Source organism: Schistocerca americana, chromosome 2, assembly GCF_021461395.2.
Source record: "Schistocerca americana isolate TAMUIC-IGC-003095 chromosome 2, iqSchAmer2.1, whole genome shotgun sequence".
NCBI classification, from domain to species: Eukaryota; Metazoa; Arthropoda; class Insecta; order Orthoptera; family Acrididae; genus Schistocerca; species Schistocerca americana.
This window is the reverse complement of record NC_060120.1, coordinates 779186545-779201876: the sequence shown is the minus strand read 5'-3', so window position 1 is coordinate 779201876 and position 15332 is coordinate 779186545. Positions and strand designations below refer to the sequence as shown.

Below are 15332 nucleotides of genomic sequence, written 5' to 3'. Positions count from 1 at the left end.
GAATACACGATGTGTTGAAAAGAATAAACAGTCTAATGAGTACAGTTTATTGATGGAAAGTCAATCGGAGAAAGACGAAAGTAATGAGAAGTAACAGAAATGAGAACAGCGAGAAAGTTAACATCACAATTGGGGATCATGAAGTAGACTATGTTAGAGAATTCTGCTACTTAGACAAGAAAAAGAAAACAAGACGGACACAGCATGGAGGACGTAGGAAGCTTATTAGCACTGGCAAGAACTGTATTCCAGGACAAGAGAAGTCTGCTGGTATCGAACAGAGATCTTAATTTGAGGAAGAAATTACTGAGAATGTACATTTGGAGTTCAGCATTGTATGGTGGTGAGACCTGGATCATGGAAAAACCGGAAAACAATAGAATTGAAGTATTTGAGATTTGGTGCTACAGAAGAACGTTGAATACTAGCTTTCAGGCGGGACTTTGTGTGAGGGTGCTACCATATCGAACGTTACATTTCAGAGTTTGCAGATTGTTAAACACTTTCACTTACAATGTGTATCGGTGTGTCCTTTTTAATAGTTCGTCTTATCCTTTCTAAGTTTTCCAAGCACTTTGTGTTGTTGGTTCTTTCTGAATATGCACGATAACCTTTCTGTGTAATAGATATTACTACACAGAAGAGATGTTTCAAATGTTCAAATGTGTGTGATGTCCTATGGGACTTAACTGCTAAGGTTATCGGTCCCTACGCTTCCACACTACTTAACCTAAATTATCCTAAGGACAAACACACACACCCATGCCCAAGGGAGGACTCGAACTTCCTCCTGGATCAGCCGCACCGCCAATGACTGCCGCCCCTCAGACCGCTCGGCTAATCCCGCGCGAAGAGATGTTTGTCAGGTTTTATTTATTGTGGCCAATCTTACGGTGTTGACATGCTTACAGGTTAGTGACCCTACGAACAGATGCTGGGTCTTTGAGACCTCCAGAAAAGCATAAGATTCGTATTTAATAATTCGACGATCCAATAAATTTCAGTTAGAGATACGGGTGGAGGAAGAAGGAGGCGGCTGAACGTGACTCCTTAGGTGGCTAAATAAAGGAATAGAACATCACATAGAGATTAGCATATTTCGAAGTTTACATACTGCTTGTATAGTTCTTCACTTGTTCGTCCGTAAGTATAATATGCTCGTAAACTTCTGATAAACTTTCGTAAGGCAGTGAAAACAAAAAAAAAAGATTCCTACGTGGGTGTACCGTTGTGGACCTGAGAACCAGCGCACCTGTTGCAGCTGCCTGGAGAGCCCGGATATGGTGTCGGTTTTCGACGGCCCCAGTCCGTCGGCGGCGGCCGTCGCAGTGCTGTGCGACGAGGCGTCGCACCTTGAGGTGCTGTCCACCGGCTCCAGCCTCTACGTGGAGCTGACGGCGCGCTCGCGCTGGCCCGGACAGGGCTTCCGTGCCTCCTTCCAGTTCCAGGGGCCGGGGGACGCCAGCCACGCCACAGGTGAGTCCATACCTCAGCTCACTTCGTCACACCGCCCCGGGAATGCACAAGTGAACAGACAAAGCTGGACCCCCTGACTCCAACCGAACATTAACGTGAAACGAAAGGTAACATATGCGCTTATGTGAAAATTGAGGGGGTAAGTAACATTCGCAAGATGTGTCACTGGTAAGTAAGATAGCTGGATGAAACGTGAGCCACACATGTGTAGAAGTACTAAAGTGTAGTACAGAAGGTACTGAAATAAAGACGCAATGAGACGAACAGAATGACTCTTTTATTCAAAGACAATGATTACACTGAAGTCACTGCGATTCGTAATGGTTCCATAGAAAATAAAAACGGCTGAGCTTGGTTCTTAATAGCGTGTGTGATCACCAAGGACGGACTAGGATACATTCCGCTGCAACATGCTGCCTTGCTAACTACAAGATTGCGGGTTTTCAAATAAAAAGAAATGCGGTGGCCTCAACTACGTACCCTCAGACTCAGAGTTGAAATATTAAAAGTTTTGACTGGTTTCGTTGTCTAGGGGCTGGGATACGTAGTTGCCGCATTACGAGCCAAATACTACTGAGTCTACAGTATACAATATGAATATACACATGAACAGAATGGTCGAAGGTTCCTATCACTTAGCAATTGCGAATTTTGAATGTAATATAGCAATTTATAAATTAAAGATTGCAATTAAATAAAATCTGCAGGTACTATTTTAACTAATTTAAATGATGAGTACGATAGCAGACGAACCTATAAGAATGCCATTTGTATCTGCAAAACACTTATTGGTGTCGTTGGTCCAGCAATTAAATAAGATATAAGTTGAATGACAGGGAAACAATAGATTCCTACTGCACGTAATTAGTTATGAGCAACAACATAGCTCGCGAAATATTCGCTTCTGAACGAATATTACGTCTTCACTGCAGAAGCCACAGAATTCTCACAAGTGCACGAGTCGGAACTACGAAATATTTCTATCTACCGCGACCACGCGCAAACTGCTCAACACCCTCCAAATATTTCCTGCGACCGTCCGTCACACCTTCCCGTCCAACAAGCCGACCCCTCCCCCCCCCCCCCCCCCCGTGTTCTGTGTGACCCGATGCTCTTCCCCCACTTTCCTACAGTCTCTCCATTGACTTCGGTAGTATCTTACCATAGTAACGAACGCTGTGATTGGCTAGAGCGATTCCACCACGTCTCCGAGCCAACACACACTCACAAATATATTGAAACGCATACTAAATATTGGATTTACATTTAAATAATTTGAAATCGCATAAATATTCCTATCGCTGCACCATAAACAAGCTCTAACACACATTATTAAATACATAAACAAATCAAATAAACATATATCAAAGGAACAGAAACAAAAGCAGGCCGGTAGCCTAATGTCTCTGTGCTTTCAAAAGACAGTAAATATTTGACCAATTTTTTCATGAATAGTATGTATCTGGTATAAAAAAAGACAAAGACGTATAAACACATTTATAAGCATGCTGCTACCGTTTCTCAAGTAACTTTGGGGAACTTATGGGCTGATGCGATCAATAGTAATCAGCAATTTTGACCTCCAATAAATTGTGTACTATTCAAGGTACATGCCTGTAATTCATATCAATTTAGGTTTACTCTAACAGCTTTCTAAATACATGTCGATCGACAAAATCGGATGAACCGTTTACATTTTGGAAATTCGTTGTTGGGTGTTACTTGTATAATTTACAGTCAGATACTAAACTTTAAACTAATAAAGATATTGAAAATCTGATTACACCATGAGAATCATCGTGCAAATAATGGTTATGTACATGTTTCTTTTTAAGGTATCATGATTCCTCTGGCTACTATTAATTTCTACGTGAACTGTGAAATGTCTGCCTTTATGGTTTCACAAAATCCACCATCTTTGTCACTCCAAGCATACAAATCTCCTTCATCGACACAAAGCACAGTCCTCAACACAGCGTCAACATGGAATTCCCAGCCATGTGGTCAGCCTGGACGACGCGCTGGGGCTACCCCTCTTGCTCCGACTAATGTTTGGCACCACACGGTTGCTGATGAGATCTGGCTTGCCAAACGGCCCAAGCGGCCACGCAAACTCCGAACTCAGAATATTTTCAGGGCGCCACAGCTTGCCCATTCCATTACAAAGTTAGTAAGGAGCTGTTGACAACTGCTACATGATCATTGGTCAATGTAAACGTGCTACAGTATGTCAGCCTAATGCATCTCACACATACTCGACAGGTCATAAGTCCGGGGAACGAGCAGGCCAGTCGATTCGCCAGATACCCTCCTGTTGGAATAGCTCGTTCGCCTACGGTGTTCGATGGGGTCGCGCATTGCCATGCATGGCCGAATGGAAAAGATGCACATGGATAAAAAGTCCTATGTCATTATAACCATGACGGTTCTGTACCTTGTTCAAAGATTTGAACGTCAGTATGCCCACGCAACATTATGCCTTCGCACACCTTATCACGTGGAACACCAAAACGATTATGTTCTACAAAATTCCTCGGTGCATTAGGTGCTCTCACCGCTCGCCATACGAGGGTACGTCCAACATTATGCATCCACAACGACCCAGTGATTGTCAACCACAGTAGTGGATTAATGTTATGAGCAACATAGGAGCCCGTTACACAAAATGCAACGCTGCCCGTGATAATTACACTCCTGTTAAGAACCATGTCTCACATTGTGGAATATCTAGGGGAGAGCCATAAGTCAGTGACTGCAGTGTAATTATTATCTTTGAATAAATTATTTCTGTTCGTCTGACTACGTATTTCTTTCAGTTACTTTCTATACTGTACTGTAGAAGTTCTTTCTACGTATGGTCCAAGTTTCATCGAGCAATGTTACTTGGCAGTGACGCACCATGCGAAAGTTTCTCCGTCCCATAATTTTCACACTAACATAATATCCGCGAGCCATTGTCACAGAGACTGGGAGAGTACAGTTTTCAGTAACGTCAGTCACTGCCTATCAGAGTCCTTCCAGATGTAGAGCCTAGGAGATACGTCTGTCTGAATAGTTCAACACGACAAATTGTGTCACATTTTAGTCTTAAAAATGTATACAAAGGGTTGAAAAAATTTTAAGTATCACCTTGCAAAACATAAAGCTGCGTAACAACATTTTTATTTTGTGCTTCGTCATGTTTTTGTGGCGGAATGACTATCCCATTAAGTTTCGTGCTTGGAGCCACATAAAACTGTCCTCCTAATATTTCGACCACGTACCTCTCGGCCATCTTCAGAGTGAGCCTTGAGGCTGAAGCTACCAACTTCCGAGGGTTGAAAAGGACGGAGCGAGTGCTGTAGCTTCAGCCTGTAGGCTTGCTCTGAAGATGAGTGAAAGGTACACGGTATTAGGTTAACGTGGCTGCACGCTAGTAATTACTTTTTGCTTGTTATTGTGTATATGTCTCCAACCCTGAACTACCGCGAGTATAGTGCCGTAATAGATGAGGCAACACCATTAGGGTAGCCCTTTCTAGAAAGTGGAATATCCTGCAATAATCCATTTTCTGAATTTCAAGGCGAACAGCACTGCAACAGTTCGTACTGATCTGGTATAAATGTCATGTCCGTCAACAGTGCACCATCATTTGACGCAGTGGTTAGATGGTGCAGGAGCTTCCAACATGGGTAAACAACTGTGGCTGACGAAGTCCGAGGTAGCCGACTATCTCTGAAGACGTGAGAATCGAAAAAAGAAATGGAGAGTCTGGTCTTCGGAGACCGACCCACTACAATCGTTGTGAAGGAAGAGAAAATGGAAATAACTCATGAATCAGTTGTCACACTTTCACGTCAGTTGGAACATGACAAAGTTACCCCGATCGATAGGTTCCGCGACTGCTCTCATCCATTTAGGATGCAGAAAGAACCGAGGTGCAGCGGAAATGTTACCTCTGTTTCAGAACCAATCACCACAGAAGAGTGCTGGGTTAACCATTGTGACACAGAAAGTCGTCAGCCACAGATGTTTACCCATGTTGGAAGCTCCTGCACCATCTAACCACTGCGTCATATTATGGTGCACTGTTGACGGACATGACATTTATACCAGATCAGTACGAACTGTTGCAGTACTGTGGAAACATTAGGATTCGTCAATGCTGAAAAAAGGCGAAGACCCAGGCGTCATCTGGAATGGTAATGCTGAGTGTTTTCGGAGACCCCCACCTACCGAGCGCTTTTTCGCTTCAGTGTTCCCATACTGCCCCCTTCTATTATACCACGCCGCCGAGTCGTGAAAACGTCCTCCAAGTGGCCCAGGTTTAGAATATAGGCATACACGAGTACTGGTTCTGCATATACTACAACTGTCGTTTCTCCACCTATTTGCCGTTGAGTTTGGTTCAAATGGCTCTGAGCACTATGGGACTCAACTTCTGAGGTCATTGGTCCCCTAGAACTTAGAACTAATTAAACCTAACTAACCGAAGGACATCACAAACATCCATGCCCGAGGCAGGATTCGAACCTGCGACCGTAGCGGTCTTGCGGTTCCAGACTGCAGCGCCTTTAACCGCACGGCCACTTCGGCCGGCGCCGTTGAGTTTCCAGAGCCTCTCTTTTACGGCGGGTGTTACATGCTACCACTCCATCAAGTTAAGATATGATTCACTTCAGCTGTGTGTATATTAATATTTAAATATCCATTTTCCACTGCATAGAGGCAGAGGGCCCTCCTACATCGTTAATGTTGTTTGTAAATGATTATTACAGGATGTTTCCGAAATCAAAATGAAATTATTCTTTGAACACATTGCTTATGAATTCTTGCAAATCCCGTAAATCTTAAACGATGATCGCTTAACTAATTGAAATTTTCGGTCAGTTCGGTTACAGTGTTGCTATCGAACGGAAAATGTCTTCTTGTTTTCTTGACAATAGATGTCTTTATCTAAGTGTAATCCAAAGCTACCTCACAGAAACTACAGTACTCTACAATAAACAGATATTTTGACTAATTTCACTAAAATGAAGGGAACCTCTTACATATTGTAGTCTTTTGAGGTTTCAATTCGTGTTTGTGTTAGTATGAGAGATTCTCTTTGATTTGACGCATTTAACCAAGTTCATATGTCAAAACAAAATTATCATTTCTCGAAATTCCAGATAAGGTGTATCAACACATGTGTGTGACAGGTTAATGAAAGAGTTTGTGCAGTGCATTTCACGAAAAAATTTTCTTTCACGAAAGCGGCGTTATGAAAGTTTGAGACATCCAACAAAAATCATGCTAAAGTAACGTAAACGCATGTACCCGTATTAGGAGATCGTAATGCATGGAACCGCCCACAGGAGGCATTTAACAAATTGTGAACCGAAATCTGACTTCTTGTGCTTATAGAGTGTAGCGTAGGAGTAGGATGGCGTCGGGTTTGGACTGCGGGCTGTGCAAGCGTGGGCTCAGTTTCATAACTAAATTATTACTCACAAAATCTTCTTAAGAACACAACAATAAAAATAAAACAGAACTTAATTTTCAATCCAAAATAATTCTTGAAGAACGGAACGAACTAGAGTATAATAATCAAAATGTCTTCAGCACGCTGAAGAAAAGTTCAGTGAAACAGAATTAAATCGAGGTTGCCACAATATCTGCAATGAGGCAACGACAATAATAGATAAAATTTGTGCCGGAGACAGGCAAAGAAAATAAGTGTAGCGTCTGCAATTAAACATTGGCGACTGAGACAGATCTTAGATTTAAGTAAGATCACCTACGCAGCACACAGCTAAACATTATTCTGTGTCCTCGGAGTCTTTGCCCGTGTCATTCTTTAATAAAATATAATTTTAATAAATGTAATTTTATCAAACATTGCTCTATTCCTGCTCACGTTAGCGACTAGTCACTACCACAAGCTCCTGTCAAGTAACTACAGGTCTCCCTAAATATTTACCACAATACAATCTAGTATACAACAAGAAAATAATTCAGTCTCATAGAGTAAAATACCAAGGTATTTTCTTTGTACAAATGGCATGAACCAAATCGGTTACGCTCACTGCATAATAAAACAAGGTGACCTATTTTATAATAAAACACACAAATCAGTCACGGTCTCAGCATGTAATTATCAAATGAAAATGACTCTCGCATTTATGAAAGATATTCGCACACCCATAGTGCTACGGCGTTGCACTATAACCACTGACATTCCCTGCGTAGTATGCTTCTTTAAGGAGTACTCTCAATGCACCGCTTCCATTATCCACTGTACTCTATGTTGGATCACTGAACCAGTAAGACGCAGTCGTCGGCTACTAAAACAAGTAGGAATCACCATCCTCTGGCCTAGGAAGAGATACCAGCCGCTCTGCCAGATTGTTTGTGTTCACACAGAGGTCGTGCTCTGCACTGGTCGTTAGTGATATCCCATAGACGGTTCCTTGGAGTACCAGATTCGAGAAAGCTGCTTGGCCATACAACAGTACTGTCTACTGTGATGTTCGACGAAAAGAAGTATACATTGATATCAACATTAACATACATATTCCGCAAGACACCGTAAGGTTTGTGGCAGCGGGTACCATGTACCATACTCCTAATTTCCTTTCCTGTTCCACTCGCAAATAGATTGAGGGGAAAACGGCTGTCTATATGCCTCCGCATGAGCCCTAATTTCTCTTTATCTTCGTGGTCCTTACGTACGTGGGCGGTAGTAGAATCGTTCTGCAGTCGTTCAGATGTCGGATCTCTAAATGTTCCCAATGGCGTTCCTCGAAAATACGTTGGCCTTCCCTCCAGGGATTCCCATTTGCGTTCCCGAAGCATCTCCGTAACATTTACATCTTGTTCAAACCAACTGGTAACAAATCAAGCAGCCCGCCTCTGAATTGCTTTGATGTATTCCTTTAATCAAACCTGGTACAGATTCCAACCACTCGAGCCGTACTCAAGAATACGCCGCAGTAGCGTCCCATATGCTGTCTCCTTTACAGATGAGCCACACTTTCCCAAAATTCTCCCAATGAACCGAAGTCGACCATACTCCTTCCCTACCACAATACTCACAAGCTTGTTCCATTTCATATAGCTTCGCAGCGTTACGCGAAGGTACTAAAACAATGTGACTCGGTCAAGCAGGACACCGTGTCCGAACATTATAATTTTGTTTTCCTTCTTACCCCCATTAACATGCGTTTTTCTGCATTTAGAGCTAACTGCCGTTCATCACACTAACTAGAAGTTTTGTCTAAGGCATCTTGCGTCCTCCTATAGTCACTCAGCTTCGACACCGTACCATACAGCACAGCACTATAAGCAAACAACCGCGGGTTGCTGCCCACCCTTTCAGTTATTTATGTGTGCAAAAAATAATGGCGGTCGTCTCACACTTCCGTCGGGATCCTTGGGGTACTCTTAGCTCTGACGAACGCTCGCCATCGAGGACAACATATGGGTTCTAGTAGTTAACAAGTCTTCGAGCCACTCACATATCTAGGACCTTCTGTGGCAGAGCGGTTCTAGACGCTTCAGTCTGGAACCGCGCGACCGCTACGGTCGCAGGTTCGATTCCTGCCTCGGGCACGGGTGTGTGTGATGCCCTTAGGTTAGTTAGGTTTAAGTAGTTCTAAGTTCTATGGGACTGATGACCTCAAATGTTAGGTCCCATAGTGCTCAGAATCATTTGAACTATTTTTGGGAACTTCTTTCATATGCACGTGCCTCCGTTAAGAGCTTGCAATAAGGCACCGTGTCAATTGATTTCCGGAAATCTAGAAATATGGGACGTGCCTGTTGCCCTCCATACATAGTCCGCTGTATATACTGTGAGAAAAATGGAAGATGAGTTCCACACGAGCGATGCTTTCTAAAATCATGCTGATTCGTGGACATCAGCTTCTCCGTCTCAAGAAAATTTATTACATTTGAATTGAGAATGTATCAAGGACTTTAGAACAAAGTGATATTAGGGATTTTGGTCTATAATTTCGCGGGTCCGTTTTTTGCCCTTCTTATATGCAGCAGTCACTTGCGCTTTCTTCTAATCGCTTGGCACTTGGCGCTGGGCAAGAGATTCGTGATAAACACAGGCTAGGTAATAGGTCAATGCAGTAGAGTTGTGTTTGTAAAATCTAATCGGGACCCATCCGGACCTGGCGACTTACTTGTTTCCATTGTGCTGCCAGAGGAATCGTTCTGTGTAGAGTAAATTTCGTACAATGTACTCCACCAAGTCCTTCATTTATTCGATGGTTACAGTCACTTTATTAGTGAACCCATCAGAGGAAACTTTCTTGTGCTTTTGAAGTACGAGTCTAACTATTCGTAAATAATATTAAGTGCACATACACAAGATGGTCCACAATTGACAATATACAAGATTACTGTTTGACCCATGACCAGTACAGCTTGTTCTAAATTTGCTAACAGACAAGTACGTGTTTCTGCTTGTTGGAGTTCTGCAGATAATGGATGTTGCTAGATACAACGTATAATCACCTCTGATTTGCCCACCTATTAATTTCGACAGCAGCCGTTTCGGAAGTCCTAAGTCCACTCAGAATACTCTATCTTCTATATCTCCGTTTCTTTCAACAAGATAACATAAGATCGGATACTGCCCATGCTGTACTGACGTATCTTGATACAGAGGGTGTTCAACTGACGCCTTGGGCAGCGTGTTCTGTAGATCACTCACACACAGGTAACATTTAGTCATGAACTGACACACCACCAAATCACATAAATACACTGGCGGAAGAGAAAGTCGCAAAACCAACAAGGCATTGTGCGACATAAAAGAATGTTGGCAGACGTTGTTCTGCATCTGAAAGATTACATCTATTCAAACTTCACACCAGTTGCATAAGAGTGGCGTTAGCATCAAATCAGATTTTCTTTAAATATACACTGTAACGGTCGTGAGAGTTAGTCACCTTTGAGATTCGATGTGGTGAGTTGATATTAGTCAGTAATACGTTTAAGGCAACAAAGACGTCATTAACAACACCTGTATGGGTTTGAATGAGATAGTGTAATAGGGCTACGAGAAGCAGGGTGTTCCTTCTGTGATATTGCACAAAGGCGTGGCAGAAATGTAGCCACTGTACATGACTGCTGGCAGCGATAGTCACGTGAATGTACAGTGAAAAGAAGACTGGGATCGGACAGCCACATGGCAGTATCGACAAGGAAGACCACTGCGTTCAGAGAATGACTCTGGCGTGTCGTATTGCATCTGCAGCAGCAATGTGAGCACCAGCTGGCACCACAGTGACACAACGAACTGTTACAAATAGGTTACTTCAAGGATAGCTCCTGTAGCGTGCATTCCACTGACCTCAGACCATCGCCATTTGCGATTCAGTGGTGTCAAGCGGAGCTCATTGAAGGGCAGGGTGGAGGTCTGTTGTTTTTTCTGATGCCCCTGACTGAAAATTTGTACGTCAGTTTGGTAATTCGACCTGTTATCCTGTCATTCATGAACAGAATTCAGGCGGGTGCTGTCCAACAGGATAACGCTCACCTACATACAGTAGATGCACCCAAAAATAGTCTAACGAGTGACGACAGGTTGTCTTGACCTGTTCGATCACCAAATCTGTCTCCATTCGAGCACATACGTGACGTCATCAGACGACAACTCCAACGTCATCCACAAACAGCCTTACCCATCCCTGTAGTGTTTGACCAAGTACAACAGGCATGAAATTTCTTTCCACAAACTCTCATCCGGTACCTGTACAACATAACGCATGCAGTTTGCATGCTTTCATTCAACATTCAGGTGGTTACTATTGTACCAGCATTTCACATTTGCAATGGCTTACGTCGCTCTTACATTAACCTGTGATCTTGCAATATTAATGCCACGCCGGATTAGCCGAGCGGTCTGAGGCGCTACAGTCATGGACTGTGCAGCTGGTCCCGGCGGAGGTTCGAGTGCTCCCTCGGGCATGGGTGTGTGTCTTTGTCCTTAGGATAATTTAGGTTAAGTAGTGTATACGCTTAGGGACAGATGACCTTAGCAGTTATGTCCCATAAGATGTCACACACATTTGAACATTTTGCTATATTAATTACTTAAATACGTTACTTAGACAAGTGTATTCCCGGGGTGTAAATACTCTACATTTCTGGTGATGCAATTTTTTCCGTCGGTGTATGTAATCATATGTTCCTCCTTCTGTACTCCTGTCAATCAGCACATTCGTTTTGCCCACGGGCAGAGAGTCATAATTGATGGCGCGTCTCACTGGCGTCATACCGCCAGCACCACTGTGGCCGAGATGGAGCAGTGACGAACGGAATGGGAGTCTTTTGCTGCATGGCCAAGAATGAGAAGCCTTCTCCAAGCTGGCTCGCAGAGGAGCTGTGAATGGGACATCGCTAACGCGCAGGGCGGAAGGCGGCCGATGCGTAGACGTAAACAACACGATCGAGCAGGTGGTGTCTTTGTCCGAGGCCAGAGAACGACGAGTTCAGTGAAGGCAGACAAAGGAGCTTCTACATTTCAAGAGGAAGACGAGCTTGAGTAGGCGACGGCTGCATCCATTGCAGTGTACAACAAGCGGTGCACTGGGTGGATTGGTTAGAAAGTTATATATGCATGGAAGGGTCGAGGTTATAGAGCAACTTGTTTTGCTCGTTGTTTGATAGCATGCTGGGTGTGTAAATGTGTTCTCTAAAGGCGATATCCATTTTCATATGTTAATTCTATACAGAAAGAGTCATTGTTATAAAGAAGCTCACCTCGTTTTATTACGCTATGAGCGTGACTGATTTGGTTCGTCATTTGAACAGGGAAAGTACCAGTTACTTGACAGTAGCTTGTTGTAGTGACTGGTTGTTGATGATAGTAGCCGTAGGCCAATGTTTAACTCGCACTATGTGGGTAATATTAATTATGTTAAGTGCCGGTCATTGTCAACTAGTTTCATCCGAAACTCAGTGAGCTTTTTGTGGGGCACAGAGAATATTCCTGTAGGAATTTTTTTTTATTTTCTGTATTTGCCTATAGAAAAGAAGAACCACCTCAAACCTTGGCCGCAACCGGTTGATTGGAACTGTTTTTAATTTGTTTCTGGGGCAGTGAAACGGAAAGAAAAAATTGTTTTGTTCTTAGTTTATTGACTTGAAGTGTATGCAGATGTAGTTTTTTGTATGTGTATTGGAATAAAGTTGATGTGACATATTTAGCGGTACATTTATGTGGACAACGCGACTGGCGCAGCAGTAAAACTTTTTTCCAAGATATTTTTATAAACGTTGAAAAAATAGTAAAAGGGTTTTAATAAACCTTCCATTTTGCAACTGAGTGGCTGTTGACTATTTCTATAATAAAATTTATTCGCTATGCGTATCCAATGTGCATGTTCATGTTCGCTTTTCTGAACGTTAATAACATAAGCCCACATCGGTAACTGTTACGCCGTACATCGCAAAATGTACGCCGCGTGATAAAAAATTTTCACCGCCGTGAAGAGGAAGAGCAACAGAAATGTATCTTCATGGGTTGAGACGGCATATGGTTTCATTTTTGTGATTATAAAATCGTGTCAGATTTACAAACATCATTGTAGTGCGAGCCGAATTAATCAGTATGACATTGCACCCTCTGGCCAGAATGCATGCTCTGATTCGTTTGGGAAAGGTGTCACAAAGCCGTAGTCTCCTCTCCTGAGGCATGCTGGCGCACAACTGTTGCAACTGGTCCATTAAATCTTGGATACTGGCGCTGAGACTGAACCGATGTCCGAGCTGGTACCATGTACCATCTATTGGGGCAAGATCTGGGAATCTTACTGGCCATAGGAGTGGCTCAACATGAAACAGACAATTCATAGAGACAGATGCCATGTGCGAAAGAGCATTATCCTGTTAAAAAGTAGCACCATGATACTGTTCAAAAATTGTTCAAATGTGTGTGAAATCTTATGGGACTTAACTCCTAAGGTCATCAGTCCCTAAGCTTACGCCGGCCGAGGTGGCCGAGCGGTTCTAGGCGCTACAGTCTGGAACCGCGAGACCGCAACGGTCGCAGGTTCGAATCCTGCCTCGGGCATGGATGTGTGTGATGTCCTTAGATTAGTTAGGTTAAGTAGTTCTAAGTTCTAGGGGACTGATGACGTCAGAAGTTATGTCCCATAGTGCTCAGAGCCATTTGAACCCTAAGCTTACACACTACTTAACCTAAATTATCCTAAGGACAAAGACACACACCCATGCCCGAGGGAGGACTCGAAACTCCGCCGGGATCAGCAGCACAGTCCATGACTGCAGCGCCTCCGACCGCTCGGCTAATCCCGCGCGGCCATGATACTGTTGTATGAAAGAAATCACGTAAGTGTGTAAGGTGCAATATTTATGGTTTGCCTATTCTAGTATTGAATACAACTGTGTAAGTTGAAATTACATGTTTAATGTCGCAATATTAACACAAAAATAAGCGCTTTTACACTGTTTTCAATGTGACAACATAAAAAAGTTGTTAGAATAACGCATCTCATCAACATCAAAAAGTGAAATAATTCTAAATACAACAATATTAAATATTAACTCTCAGAAGGTTAAATAGTCCTAAAAACGACAATATTAAACTTTATCTAGTAGTTTCTTTACAAAATTGTTCGTACACTTGCGTTATGATGTTGGTCAGCACTACGAAAATCGTCCGACTCCGGTTCAAAGTTTGGTACTATTTTTATGATGACAATCAAGCCTATGTTGGATGGTTAGTTACGTGAGAAATTGAGCAAAAGATTACCTAAGGTCGCTCAAGTTTACAGTGGACAAAAGCTGGTGAACCAACAAGTTTACACCTGTGCACGTGGTATTTACCTTAAGCTCCGATGAGAAGTCGTCTGCTAGGCCGCCATCTTCCGCTGAAATTCCTATGAAACTAATTACACCTTTGCTGAATTTTCCAGCAGAAACTTTCCCTATATTTCTCGTTAAGCGCCGGCCGAAGTGGCCGTGCGTTTCTAGGCGCTACAGTCTGGAACCGCGCGACCGCTACGGTCGCAGGTTCGAACCCTGCCTCGGGCATGGATGTGTGTGATGTCCGTAGGTTAGTTAGGTTTAAGTAGTTCTAAGTTCTAGGGGACTGATGACCTCAGCTGTTAAGTCCCATAGTGTTCAGAGCCATTTCTCGTTAAGCGAGGGAACGTGTACTCATCCCTAGTCTTAGAATGTGGCGATATACACCCGCATGGTTGGAGCAGCGTGCATATTATAATGCTCTCTCAGTTCTCGCAAGAACAGTTCACTAATAGGTTGGTTCGTTTCTCCACAGTTGGAGCCAAACGATGCTGCAGCTAATTTCTAGTTGGATATCAGCCGCTGTGAACGCAGTGTTCACACAAATTATTCCTCTGCATCGTCAGAGCATTATGCGCTCCGTTCTGCACTTGACGCCAGTTCAGAAAAGAGTCCTCTATGATTTATGTCTTACTCATAGCCGAACTGTCTCCCCACCTAGGTTCTTTCGTTCGTCACGTCACGGTTTTTTTCAACCAATAGGAGCGTTCCTCTTATATCGTGGAAACTCTCTCTCTCTACCAATCGCAAGGTCCCTACTAGTAAATTGCGTCGAAACTTTGGCTCTTTTCTCCTCACCACCGCGTTTCCGTCAATCGGACGTTTTGTACCCGTTCCAGACGCCTAAATGCAGAAAAAAAAATTGGTTCAAATGGCTCTGAGCACTATGAGACTTAACTTCTGAGGTCATCAGTCGCCTAGAACTTAGAACTACTTAAACCTAACTAACCTAAGGACATCACACACATCCATGCCCGAGGCAGGATTCGAACCTACGACCGTAGCGGTCGCGCGGTTCCAGACTGTAGCGCCTAGAAACGCACGGCCAC

The 15332-nt window shown here is 43.2% G+C and overlaps 1 protein-coding gene across 1 annotated transcript in view; it reads left to right on the top strand.

The window, feature by feature from the left end:
• Nucleotides 1-15332, top strand: part of LOC124595860 (suppressor of lurcher protein 1-like) — a 660754-nt gene that overhangs the window by 547662 nt on the left and 97760 nt on the right. The window contains exon 8 of the mRNA XM_047134767.1: nucleotides 1262-1476. Within this exon, the coding sequence (XP_046990723.1) occupies nucleotides 1262-1476 (215 nt within the window). The remainder of the gene's footprint in view (nucleotides 1-1261; nucleotides 1477-15332) is intronic.